Source organism: Nerophis lumbriciformis, linkage group LG39 (assembly GCF_033978685.3).
Source record: "Nerophis lumbriciformis linkage group LG39, RoL_Nlum_v2.1, whole genome shotgun sequence".
In the NCBI taxonomy this organism is placed as follows: Eukaryota; Metazoa; Chordata; class Actinopteri; order Syngnathiformes; family Syngnathidae; genus Nerophis; species Nerophis lumbriciformis.
Window position 1 is genome coordinate 18,697,635 of NC_084586.2, and position 14,866 is coordinate 18,712,500.

General features: G+C 42.2%; 1 protein-coding gene across 1 annotated transcript in view; it reads left to right on the forward strand.

Annotated features, from left to right (window-relative positions):
* Nucleotides 1–14,866, forward strand: part of tekt3 (tektin 3) — a 29,049-nt gene that overhangs the window by 13,177 nt on the left and 1,006 nt on the right. Inside the window, exons 2-6 of the mRNA XM_061931866.2 lie at nt 7,304–7,387; nt 7,443–7,513; nt 7,580–7,723; nt 7,786–8,008; nt 13,987–14,141. Of these exons, the coding sequence (XP_061787850.1) occupies nt 7,304–7,387; nt 7,443–7,513; nt 7,580–7,723; nt 7,786–8,008; nt 13,987–14,141 (677 nt within the window). The remainder of the gene's footprint in view (nt 1–7,303; nt 7,388–7,442; nt 7,514–7,579; nt 7,724–7,785; nt 8,009–13,986; nt 14,142–14,866) is intronic.

A 14,866-nucleotide genomic window follows, 5' to 3' on the forward strand; every position in this document is an offset into this window, starting at 1 on the left:
AAACAAATATTAGCTTTTTTTTAGCCAATTTTGCTGCCTTACACCGTAAGAGTCATATGGTGACACATGCTAACTGTTAGCATGCTAATATTTGTTGGGGCATTTTTCCCGCCTTTAGAGTAATTACGTGGTACAAGACACATGCTAACTCTTAGCAAACAAATATTAGTTTTTTTTTAGCCATTTTTTCCGCCTTACACCGTAAGAGTCATATGGTGACACATGCTAACTGTTAGCATGCTAATATTTGTTGGGGCATTTTTCCCGCCTTTAGAGTAATTACGTGGTACAAGACACATGCTAACTTTTAGCAAACAAACATTAGCTTTTTTTTTTTTTTGCCAATGTTGCCGCCTTACACCGTAAGAGTCATATGGTGACACATGCTAACTGTTAGCATGCTAATATTTTTGGGGATTTTTTTCAGCCTCAGACTGCAGAGTAATTACTTGGTACAAGACACATGCTAACTGTTAGCAAAAAAAATGTAGGTTTTTTTTAGCCAATTTTTCCGCCTTACACCGTAAGAGTCATATGGTGATACATGCTAACTAATAGCATGTTAATATTTTTTTGGCCATTTTTTCCGCCTTAGACCTCAGAGTCATATAACTTGGCACAAGACACATGCTTACTGTTAGCAGGCTAACACATTTTTGGGCATTTTTTCCGCCTTAAACCGCAAGAGTCATATGGTGACACATGCTAATTGTTAGCATGCTAATATTTGTTGGGGCATTTTTTCCGCCTTTAGAGTAATTACGTGGTACAAGACACATGCTAACTCTTAGCAAACAAATATTAGGTTTTTTTAGCCATTTTTTCCGCCTTACACCGTAAGAGTCATATGGTGACACATGCTAACTGTTAGCATGCTAATATTTGTTGGGGCATTTTTTCCGCCTTTAGAGTAATTACGTGGTACAAGACACATGCTAACTTTTAGCAAACAAACATTAGGTTTTTTTTTTTTTTGTGCCAATTTTGCCGCCTTACACCGTAAGAGTCATATGGTGACACATGCTAACTGTTAGCATGCTAATATTTTTGGGCATTTTTTCAGCTTCAGACAGCAGAGTAATTACTTGGTACAAGACACATGCTAACTGTTAGCAAAAAAGAATGGAGCTTTTTTTTAGCCAATTTTTCCGCCTTACACCGTAATAGTCATATGGTGATACATGCTAACTAGTAGCATGCTAATATTTTTTTGGCCATTTTTTCCACCTTAGACCTCAGAGTCATATAACTTGGCACAAGACACATGCTTACTGTTAGCATGCTAACAAATTTTGGGGCATTTTTTCCGCCTTAAACCGTAAGAGTCATATGGTGACACATGCTAATTGTTAGCATGCTAATATTTGTTGGGGCATTTTTTCCGCCTTTAGATTAATTACGTGGTACAAGACACATGCTAACTGTTAGCAAACAAATATTAGCTTTTTTTAGCCAATTTTGCCGACTTACACCGTAACAGTCATATGGTGACACATGCTAACTGTTAGCATGCTAATATTTGTTGGGGCATTTTTTACGCCTTTAGAGTAATTGCGTGGTACAAGACACATGCTAACTGTTAGCAAACAAAAATTAGCTTTTTATTAGCCAATTTTGCCGCCTTACACCGTAAGAGTCATATGGTGACACATGCTAACTGTTAGCATGCTAATATTTGTTGGGGCATGTTTTCCGCCTTTAGAGTAATTACTTGGTACAAGACACATGCTAACTGTTAGCAAACAAACATTAGCTTTTTTTTTTTTTTTGCCAATTTCGGCGCCTTACACCTTAGAGTCATATGGTGACACATGCTAACTGTTAGCATGCTAATATTTTTTGGGGCATTTTTTCCGCCTTTAGAGTAATTACTTGGTACAAGACACATGCTTACTGTTAGCATGCTTACATTTTTTTGGGGCATTTTTTCCGCCTTACACCGTAAGAGTCATATGATGACACATGCTAACGGTTAGCATGCTAATATATTTTTTGTGCATTTTTTCCGCCTTTGGGGTAATTACTTGGTACAAGACATATGCTAACTGTTAGTAAACAAAAATTAGCTTTTTATTAGCCAATTTTGCCGCCTTACACCGTAAGAGTCATATGGTGACACATGATAACTATTAGCATGCTAACATTTTTTAACCGCAGAGTAATTACTTGGTACAAGACACATGCTAACTGTTAGCAAACAAACATTAGCTTCTTTTTTTTTGCCAATTTCGCCGCCTTGCACCTTAGAGTCATATGGTGACACATGCTAACTGTTAGCATGCTAATATTTTTTGGGGCATTTTTTCCGCCTTTAGAGTAATTACTTGGTACAAGACACATGCTTACTGTTAGCATGCTTACATTTTTTTTAGCATTTTTTCCGCCTTTGATGACACATGCTAACTGTTAGCATGCTAATATATTTTTTTAGCATTTTTTCCGCCTTTGGAGTAATTACTTGGTACAAGACACATGCTAACAGTTAGTAAACAAACATTAGCTTTTTTTTTAGCCAATTTTGCCGCCTTTACACCTTAGAGTCATACGGTGACGCATGCTCACCGCTAGCATGCTACCGTTAGCATGCTAACATTTTACGCCACTTTTTTTGACCGCAAAACTTTGACTTCTAGCGTGGCTAACAATAGTCCGTCCTTGTCGTAACAGTCCAGAAAGACGGCCACAGTGACGCCCTGTTGCGCCGTGAGGAAGAACGCGGTACTGCACGTCAAGCTGGATTAGCGCTACCTTGATTGGATGCTAGCAAACAGAACGTTTGAGTCGTTAGCTCGTTCATATTTAATGTTTAGGATACCGACGCACATGTTACTCGTCCCCAGGAATACGCCACTTTTTTTGACCGCAAAACTTTGACTTCTAGCGTGGCTAACAATAGTCCGTCCTTGTCGTAACAGTCCAGAAAGACGGCCACAGTGACGCCCTGTTGCGCCGTGAGGAAGAACGCGGTACTGCACGTCAAGCTGGATTAGCGCTACCTTGATTGGATGCTAGCAAACAGAACGTTTGAGTCGTTAGCTCGTTCATATTTAATGTTTAGGATACCGACGCACATGTTACTCGTCCCCAGGAATACGCCACTTTTTTTGACCGCAAAACTTTGACTTCTAGCGTGGCTAACAATAGTCCGTCCTTGTCGTAACAGTCCAGAAAGACGGCCACAGTGACGCCCTGTTGCGCCGTGAGGAAGAACGCGGTACTGCACGTCAAGCTGGATTAGCGCTACCTTGATTGGATGCTAGCAAACAGAACGTTTGAGTCGTTAGCTCGTTCATATTTAATGTTTAGGATACCGACGCACATGTTTCTCGTCCCCAGGAATACGCCACTTTTTTTGACCGCAAAACTTTGACTTCTAGCGTGGCTAACAATAGTCCGTCCTTGTCGTAACAGTCCAGAAAGACGGCCACAGTGACGCCCTGTTGCGCCGTGAGGAAGAACGCGGTACTGCACGTCAAGCTGGATTAGCGCTACCTTGATTGGATGCTAGCAAACAGAACGTTTGAGTCGTTAGCTCGTTCATATTTAATGTTTACGATACCGACGCACATGTTACTCGTCCCCAGGAATACGCCACTTTTTTTGACCGCAAAACTTTGACTTCTAGCGTGGCTAACAATAGTCCGTCCTTGTCGTAACAGTCCAGAAAGACGGCCACAGTGACGCCCTGTTGCGCCGTGAGGAAGAACGCGGTACTGCACGTCAAGCTGGATTAGCGCTACCTTGATTGGATGCTAGCAAACAGAACGTTTGAGTCGTTAGCTCGTTCATATTTAATGTTTACGATACCGACGCACATGTTACTCGTCCCCAGGAATACGCCACTTTTTTTGACCGCAAAACTTTGACTTCTAGCGTGGCTAACAATAGTCCGTCCTTGTCGTAACAGTCCAGAAAGACGGCCACAGTGACGCCCTGTTGCGCCGTGAGGAAGAACGCGGTACTGCACGTCAAGCTGGATTAGCGCTACCTTGATTGGATGCTAGCAAACAGAACGTTTGAGTCGTTAGCTCGTTCATATTTAATGTTTACGATACCGACGCACATGTTACTCGTCCCCAGGAATACGCCCCTTTTTTTGACCGCAAAACTTTGACTTCTAGCGTGGCTAACAATAGTCCGTCCTTGTCGTAACAGTCCAGAAAGACGGCCACAGTGACGCCCTGTTGCGCCGTGAGGAAGAACGCGGTACTGCACGTCAAGCTGGATTAGCGCTACCTTGATTGGATGCTAGCAAACAGAACGTTTGAGTCGTTAGCTCGTTCATATTTAATGTTTACGATACCGACGCACATGTTACTCGTCCCCAGGAATACGCCACTTTTTTTGACCGCAAAACTTTGACTTCTAGCGTGGCTAACAATAGTCCGTCCTTGTCGTAACAGTCCAGAAAGACGGCCACAGTGACGCCCTGTTGCGCCGTGAGGAAGAACGCGGTACTGCACGTCAAGCTGGATTAGCGCTACCTTGATTGGATGCTAGCAAACAGAACGTTTGAGTCGTTAGCTCGTTCATATTTAATGTTTACGATACCGACGCACATGTTACTCGTCCCCAGGAATACGCCACTTTTTTTGACAGCAAAACTTTGACTTCTAGCGTGGCTAACAATAGTCCGTCCTTGTCGTAACAGTCCAGAAAGACGGCCACAGTGACGCCCTGTTGCGCCGTGAGGAAGAACGCGGTACTGCACGTCAAGCTGGATTAGCGCTACCTTGATTGGATGCTAGCAAACAGAACGTTTGAGTCGTTAGCTCGTTCATATTTAATGTTTACGATACCGACGCACATGTTACTCGTCCCCAGGAATACGCCACTTTTTTTGACCGCAAAACTTTGACTTCTAGCGTGGCTAACAATAGTCCGTCCTTGTCGTAACAGTCCAGAAAGACGGCCACAGTGACGCCCTGTTGCGCCGTGAGGAAGAACGCGGTACTGCACGTCAAGCTGGATTAGCGCTACCTTGATTGGATGCTAGCAAACAGAACGTTTGAGTCGTTAGCTCGTTCATATTTAATGTTTACGATACCGACGCACATGTTACTCGTCCCCAGGAATACGCCACTTTTTTTGACCGCAAAACTTTGACTTCTAGCGTGGCTAACAATAGTCCGTCCTTGTCGTAACAGTCCAGAAAGACGGCCACAGTGACGCCCTGTTGCGCCGTGAGGAAGAACGCGGTACTGCACGTCAAGCTGGATTAGCGCTACCTTGATTGGATGCTAGCAAACAGAACGTTTGAGTCGTTAGCTCGTTCATATTTAATGTTTACGATACCGACGCACATGTTACTCGTCCCCAGGAATACGCCACTTTTTTTGACCGCAAAACTTTGACTTCTAGCGTGGCTAACAATAGTCTGTCCTTGTCGTAACAGTCCAGAAAGACGGCCACAGTGACGCCCTGTTGCGCCGTGAGGAAGAACGCGGTACTGCACGTCAAGCTGGATTAGCGCTACCTTGATTGGATGCTAGCAAACAGAACGTTTGAGTCGTTAGCTCGTTCATATTTAATGTTTACGATACCGACGCACATGTTACTCGTCCCCAGGAATACACCACTTTTTTTGACCGCAAAATTTTGACTTCTAGCGTGGCTAACAATAGTCTGTCCTTGTCGTAACAGTCCAGAAAGACGGCCACAGTGACGCCCTGTTGCGCCGTGAGGAAGAACGCGGTACTGCACGTCAAGCTGGATTAGCGCTACCTTGATTGGATGCTAGCAAACAGAACGTTTGAGTCGTTAGCTCGTTCATATTTAATGTTTACGATACCGACGCACATGTTACTCGTCCCCAGGAATACGCCACTTTTTTTGACCGCAAAACTTTGACTTCTAGCGTGGCTAACAATAGTCCGTCCTTGTCGTAACAGTCCAGAAAGACGGCCACAGTGACGCCCTGTTGCGCCGTGAGGAAGAACGCGGTACTGCACGTCAAGCTGGATTAGCGCTACCTTGATTGGATGCTAGCAAACAGAACGTTTGAGTCGTTAGCTCGTTCATATTTAATGTTTAGGATATCGACGCACATGTTACTCGTCCCCAGGAATTCGCCACTTTTTTTGACCGCAAAACTTTGACTTCTAGCGTTGCTAACAATAGCCCGTCCTTGTCGTAACAGTCCAGAAAGACGGCCACAGTGACGCCCTGTTGCGCCGTGAGGAAGAACGCGGTACTGCACGTCAAGCTGGATTAGCGCTACCTTGATTGGATGCTAGCAAACAGAACGTTTGAGTCGTTAGCTCGTTCATATTTAATGTTTACGATACCGACGCACATGTTACTCGTCCCCAGGAATACGCCACTTTTTTTGACCGCAAAACTTTGACTTCTAGCGTGGCTAACAATAGTCCGTCCTTGTCGTAACAGTCCAGAAAGACGGCCACAGTGACGCCCTGTTGCGCCGTGAGGAAGAACGCGGTACTGCACGTCAAGCTGGATTAGCGCTACCTTGATTGGATGCTAGCAAACAGAACGTTTGAGTCGTTAGCTCGTTCATATTTAATGTTTACGATACCGACGCACATGTTACTCGTCCCCAGGAATTCGCCACTTTTTTTGACCGCAAAACTTTGACTTCTAGCGTGGCTAACAATAGTCCGTCCTTGTCGTAACAGTCCAGAAAGACGGCCACAGTGAGGCCCTGTTGCGCCGTGAGGAAGAACGCGGTACTGCACGTCAAGCTGGATTAGCGCTACCTTGATTGGATGCTAGCAAACAGAACGTTTGAGTCGTTAGCTCGTTCATATTTAATGTTTACGATACCGACGCACATGTTACTCGTCCCCAGGAATACGCCACTTTTTTTGACCGCAAAACTTTGACTTCTAGCGTGGCTAACAATAGTCCGTCCTTGTCGTAACAGTCCAGAAAGACGGCCACAGTGACGCCCTGTTGCGCCGTGAGGAAGAACGCGGTACTGCACGTCAAGCTGGATTAGCGCTACCTTGATTGGATGCTAGCAAACAGAACGTTTGAGTCGTTAGCTCGTTCATATTTAATGTTTACGATACCGACACACATGTTACTCGTCCCCAGGAATACGCCACTTTTTTTGACCGCAAAACTTTGACTTCTAGCGTGGCTACAATAGTCCGTCCTTGTCGTAACAGTCCAGAAAGACGGCCACAGTGACGCCCTGTTGCGCCGTGAGGAAGAACGCGGTACTGCACGTCAAGCTGGATTAGCGCTACCTTGATTGGATGCTAGCAAACAGAACGTTTGAGTCGTTAGCTCGTTCATATTTAATGTTTAGGATATCGACGCACATGTTACTCGTCCCCAGGTGGCCCAGGAGTGTTTGTACCACCGGGAGAGGCGCATGTCCATCGACCTGGTCCACGACGACGTAGAGAAGGACCTGATCAAGGTAACGGCAGCGCTACCACCGTGAGCAAAAACTAGCTAACGCGCGCCACATACAGGAAGTGGAGGTCATCAAGTCCTGCCAGGAGAGGATGAGGCGACACTCGGAGCGAGCCGCCGCCCAGCTGGCGTGAGTCTGAAAGGGTGTCGGCAGCGGTTCGACTTGCCGTTGATGTTTTGTTCCCGTGGCGCCCAGGTCGAACCGAGCCGCTCAGCACGAGCTGGAGCGAGACCTGAGCGACAAAACGGCGGCGCAGAGGATCGACGAGCGCTGCCACCACCTGAGGAACACGTCTGACGGCATCAGCTTCTACCGAGGCATCGAGAGACTGGAGCCCTCGTGAGTCCGCCCGCCACACGTCGGACTAAGGACCCGAGGCGCTAACCCTAACTGGTCCTCAGGCTGTCTCTGCCGGGGTCCTGGTCCAAGTTCTCCGACGACAACCTGCTGCGCTCGCAGAGCCAGCGGGCCGCCTCGCACAAGCTGAGGGACGAGATCGAGGTCCTGCTGGACGCCACCGCCGGCGACATGTGGACGCAGTTCAACAACGTCAACGCCGCCTTCGGCGCACGCCTGTCCCAGACGGCCGACGCCCGCAACAGCCTGCAGACGCACCTCGCCAAGGTCACATGACACTCTCAAATATGTATCACCAGAGGTGGGTAGAGTAGCCAGAAATTGTACTCAAGTAAGAGTACTGTTACTTTAGAGATTTATTACTCAAGTAAAAGTAAGGAGTAGTCACCCAAATATTTACCTGAGTAAAAGTAAAAAGTATGTTGTGAAAAAACTACTCAAGTACTGAGTAACTGATGAGTAACATACACACACATATCATATATATATATATATATACCAATCTAAGGTAACACGCAAGGACATTAACACATCCGACACATATGTAGGATTAACCGAGGGAGAGTTTAAAACCAGATGGAACAATCACAAGGCTTCTTTCAGGAACCAAAACCTGCGGAACACCACAGAACTCAGCAAACACATTTGGGACCTCAAAGACAATAATGTTGAATATTCAATAACATGGCAAATTCTTGCATCCAGCACACCTTACAATAGTGGTAATCAAAGATGCAACCTATGCTTGAAAGAGAAACTGTTTATTATTTACCGTCCAGACCTGTCATCCCTCAACAAGCGCAGCGAAATTGTATCAGCATGCCGCCACAGACGGAAACACCTCCTAGGGTAACACATGAGCCAATCACCACGCCCCTACGCCAGCCTGTACCCACCCACTCTGTGCCCTATATAAACCATGGTATGTGAATGCTCCCATTAAAATCTCCTGATGATTGAGGGAACCCCTCATGAAACAGGCCTGTAGAGATGAAGTAGTCTTGTGATTTTTTTTCCCACACATACATATATTGCGCTCTACTACGGTATCGAGCACTATTTTTTGGATAACCTTATTAAGACATATATTCCGCTCCAAATTGACATTTGTTGAGCACTGTACGACGATCAGAAATGGAAAAATTCAACATCGACTACTCCACGAAGAACATTCCCATACCCGCGCAGAATGACTACAAGCTAAGGCTCATAGAAAAGACGGAACACTTCCTAAGAAGGATGCGGTGGAAAGCACATTTTTTCCTCCACCCTGAAACAAAAGGAACGCAAAAGAAAACTTAAGGATTCAAATCTACCAAGAACCCACCCACAGTTGAGGAACTAAAGGATTTTGAGAACGACATGCTCAAAATGATACAATCAGTCAAATTCAAGCCAGTCCGCAACCCACTCCTCACCAAGCTGAAAAATGACAAGGAGCGCATCAAGAAAGTAAACAACCTCATCATAGCTGCCGATAAAACCACAAACTTCTACAGAATGGACATACCAGAACACCACACCTTACTGGACAGAAGCATCACCAAATCATACAAAAAAGCGCAACCCAACACCTTACAGAACATCCACCTGGAAAATAAAAGGATCGCGGCTGAACTGGACATTGAGGACAGGGTGGACGCCACAGCCAACAAGGAAGCCTTCATCACATTGAAGGACCACAAACCCAACTTCGCAAATAACCCAACATGCCGACTAATAAACCCAACTAAATCTGAAATAGGAAAAATCAGCAAAATAATCCTGGACAGAGTCAACACAAAAATCAAGGACAAAACACCACTCAACCAATGGAGAAATACAGCAGCAGTAATCAAATGGTTCAACAACATCCAAGACAAACAACAGCACAACTTTATCTCCTTTGATATCGAGGAATTTTACCCTTCCATCACGCAAGACCTACTGACTCAAGCACTAGACTTCGCCTCAGACTACGACTCAATCACAGGTAACGAAAGAAACATCATCATCCACGCAAAAAACTCCATACTCATCCACAACAGTACACCATGGCAAAAAAAGAACAACTCAACATTTGACGTCACTATGGGAAGTTTTGACGGAGCAGAAACGTGTGAACTCGTTGGGAGTTTCCTCCTCTCCCAGCTTGCTAGCCTCAACCTGAACCTTGGTATTTACCGTGATGACGGACTGGCAGTGTGTCGCGCCTCGCCAAGGAGCAGCGAGAATACCAAGAAGCGCATATGCCAAATTTTCAAAGAGAACGGCCGACGGATCACGATTGAAGCCAACAAGCAAACCGTCAACTTCCTCGACGTCACTTTCAACCTGAGAAATAACAGCTACCAACCATTCACGAAATCCAACACAACACTCCAATACGTGCACCATGACAGCAACCACCCACCCACCACCACGAAAAGAATACCTACCGGAATTAATAAAAGGCTATCGATGCTGTCATCTAGCAAAGCTGAATTTGACCAAGCAACCCCCCCGTACCAAAAAGCCCTTGATGAAAGCGGATACAATTTCACCTTCACCTATGAACCCACGCCAGGAAACCAACCAAAAAAGAACAGAAAACGAAACAACATCATCTGGTACATCCCCCCATACAGCAAAAACGTCTCAACTAACATTGGCCACAAATTCCTCAGTCTGATTGACAAACACTTCCCCAAAGGCAACACCCTAAGAAAAGTATTCAACAAGAACAACATTAAATTGAGTTACAGCTGTATGAACAATATACGACAAATTATCTCAAATCACAACAAAACAATTGCAAATGAGCCGTCAGCCCCCGGACAGAGCGACCCCAAAACCAGCAAAGGCTGCAACTGCCGCAAGAAACCCGATTGCCCTCTCAACGGTGGGTGCTTACAAACATCAGTTGTTTACCAATCTAAGGTAACACGCAAGGACATTAACACATCCGACACATATGTAGGATTAACCGAGGGAGAGTTTAAAACCAGATGGAACAATCACAAGGCTTCTTTCAGGAACCAAAACCTGCGGAACACCACAGAACTCAGCAAACACATTTAGGACCTCAAAGACAATAATGTTGAATATTCAATAACATGGCAAATTCTTGCATCCAGCACACCTTACAATAGTGGTAATAAAAGATGCAACCTATGCTTGAAAGAGAAACTGTTTATTATATACCGTCCAGACCTGTCATCCCTCAACAAGCGCAGCGAAATTGTATCAGCATGCCGCCACAGACGGAAACACCTCCTAGGTAACACATGAGCCAATCACCACGCCCCTACGCCAGCCTGTACCCACCCACTCTGTGCCCTATATAAACCATGGTATGTGAATGCTCCCATTAAAATCTCCTGATGATTGAGGGAACCCCTCATGAAACAGGCCTGTAGAGATGAAGTAGTCTTGTGATTTTTTCCCCCCACACATACATATATATATATATATATATATATATATATATACACACATATATATATATATATATATATATATATATATATATATATATATATATATATATATATATATATATATATATATATATATATACACATATATATATATATATATATATACACACACATATATATATATATATATATATATATATATATATATATATATATATATATATATATATATATATATATGTATACACACATATATATATATACACACATTTATATATATATATATATATATATATATATATATATATATATATATATATATATATATATATATATATATACACATATATATATACAGTATATAATTTATATTTATTTATTTTGCCGTTTTTGTTTACATGTTAAAGGTGTTTCAATGAATATACATGCATGTTTAACACATATAGATTCCTTTCTTTCATGAAAACAAGAATATAAGTTGGTGTATTACCTGATTCTGATGACTTGCATTGATTGTAATCAGACAGTAGTGATGATAACGTCCACGTTTTCAAATGGAGGAGAAAAAAAGTTCCTCCTTTCTGTCTAATACCACATGAAAGTGGTTGGTTTTTGGCATCTTATTTGTCCAGCTTCCATATTCGTTTTTATACACTTTACAAGAAATACATTGGCGGCAAACTCCGTAGCTTGCTAGCTTGTTTGCGCTGGCTTTCGGAGACTCTTATTTTGAAAGCGCAGGCGCGATGGAGCGGCACTTTTATTGTGAAGACAGGAACTGTGCAGTCAGTCTTTAGGCTTTTGACGGGATGTACGGTTGAAATAAAAAAGGGTCTTTTTTCCTTCAGACTTTTGATTGATTGATTGGAACTTTTATTAGTAGATTGCACAGTACAGTACATATTCCGTACAATTGACCACTAAATGGTAACACCCCAATAAGTTTTTCAACTTGTTTAAGTCAGCCTGGCTCTGTTTGATTGGTCCAACGTCACCAGTGACTGCATCTGATTGGTGGAACGGAGTGAACGTCACCAGTGACTGTATTTGTTGAAACGCAGGCACTATGAAGGTCTGTCTGACAGACCAAAACAAACAAAGCGTGCATTAACAGATGGATAAAAATTTGTAGCGAGTAGCGAGCTGAATGTAGATAAAAGTAGCGGAGTAAAAGTAGCGTTTCTTCTCTATAAATATACTCAAGTAAAAGTAAAAGTATGTTGCATTAAAACTACTCTTAGAAGTACAATTTATCCCAAAAGTTACTCAAGTAGATGTAACGGAGTAAATGTAGCGCGTTACTACCCACCTCTGTGTATCACACGATAGTGGAACAACCCACAGGTGATCAGGCTAATTGGGAACAGGTGGGTGCCATGATTGGGTATAAAAGCAGCTTCCATGAAATGCTCAGTCATTCACAAACAAGGACGGGGCGAGGGTCACCACTTTGTCAACAAATGCCTGAGCAAATTGTTTAAAAACAACATTTCTCAACCAGCTATTGCAAGGAATTTAGGGATTTCACCATCTACGCTCCGTAATATCATCAAAAGGTTCAAAGAATCTGGAGAAATCACTGCACGTAAGCCATGATATTACGCACCTTGGATCCCTCAGGCGGTACGGCATCAAAAAGCCACATCAGTGTGTAAAGGATATCACCACATGGGCTCAGGAACACTTCGGAAAACCACTGTCAGTAACTACAATCGGTCGCTGCATCTGTAAGTGCAAGTTAAAACTCTACTATGCGAAGCCACAGCCATTTATCAACAACACCCGGAAACTCCGCCGGCTTCGCTGGGCCCGAGCTCATCTAAGATGGACTGATACAAAGTGGAAAAGTCTTCTGTGGTCTGACAAGTCCACATTTCAAATTGTTTTTGGAAACTGTGGACGTCAAAGAGGAAAAGAATCATACGGACTGTTCTAGGGTCAAAGTGTAAAAGGCAGCATGTGTGATGGTATAGGGGTGTATTAGTGCCCAATGCATGGGTAACTTACACATCTGTGAAGGCACCATTAATGCTGAAAGGTACATACAGCTTTTGGAGCAACATATGTTAACGTTATCGTGGACGCCCCTGCTTATTTCAGCAAGACAATGCCAAGCCACGTGTTACAACAGCGTGGCTTCATAGTAAATGAGTGCGGGTACTAGACTGGCCTGCCTGTAGTCCAGACCATTGAAAATGTGTGGCGCAATATGAAGGCTAAAATATGAGAAGGAAGACTGTTGAACAACTTAAGCTGTACATCAAGCAAGAATGGGAAATAATTCCACTTAAGTTCCCAAAAGGAAAGTCCATGTAACACAGTGGTAAAAATGCCCCCTGTGACAAATTGGTTGCAATGTGTTGCTGCCATTAAGTTCTAAGTTAATGCAAAAAAAAAATATCTGAGTTTCTCAGTGTGAACATGAAATATCTTGTCTTTGCGGTCTATTCAATTGAATATAAGTTGAAAAGGATTTGTTGTATTCTCTTTTTATTTACACAACGTGCCAACTTCACTGGTTTTGGGCTTGTAGATGAGCACGTGGCACAGCGAAGCCGGCGGCGTTTCTGGGTGTTGTTGATAAATGGCTTTGACTTTCACTTACAGATGTAGCGACCAACTGTAGCTACTGACAGTGGCTTTTCTGAAGTGTTCCTGAGCCCACGTGGTGATATCCTTTACACACTGATGTCGGAATGGTGGAATAATGTGAATGCTTGTGAAAATATAAGAAGTGTCTATTCATAGTTTGTATTTGGAAAGAAGTCACTTTTAGATTATTATGAGATCAGCGGACTGACTGGAAGTTGGTGGTCTCTTATTTCTTCTTATTGTTGTCCTGAGTAGACCCAGCAGGAGATCTTCCAGACAGAGATGCTCACGGAGTCTCTGAAGAAAGCTCTGAGGGACAAAGTGAACCCTCTGAAGGTGGCCCACACACGGCTGGAGGAGAGAACCCGCAGGCCCAACGTGGAACTCTGCCGGGACAACCCTCACCACCGGTACCTTAATTCTGACTATTATTAGAAGTATTTTTTCATTAGTAATATGTTTAAAAAAATATATTAGTATCAATACTATTATTATTTTTGTGTGAATGGCTCACATTTATGCAGTTCTAAACCATAATGTTTCAGTTTATTATTTTTCATCTGCCTGATATTTCGTTTTTTGATTTACACGATAACATATTCTAACAATAATATCATTATTATATTAATACAAATAATATAATTATTAATACTACTATTATTATAACCATATAAATAATTATTATAGTAATAATATTAATATTATAACATTTATATCATTAACATATTAATAATAATAATAATAACAATAATATTAATATATTAATAATACAATTATTAATATAACGGTATCAATAATTATATTAACACTAATAATTTATTATAACAATAATATAAGTATTATATTATTAATAATAATGATAATAATAATAACAATAACATCAATAATATCAATATTAATACTACTATTATAAGTATATCAATAATAATTATAGTAAGAATAATAATATTATTATTACCACTACTATTATAACTATATCAATAATAATTATATTATAACAATAATATAAGTATTATATTATTAATAATAATAATAATAACAATAACAGGAATAATATCAATATTATTACTACTATTATAAGTATATCAATAATAATTATAGTAATAATAATACTATTATTATTACCACTACTATT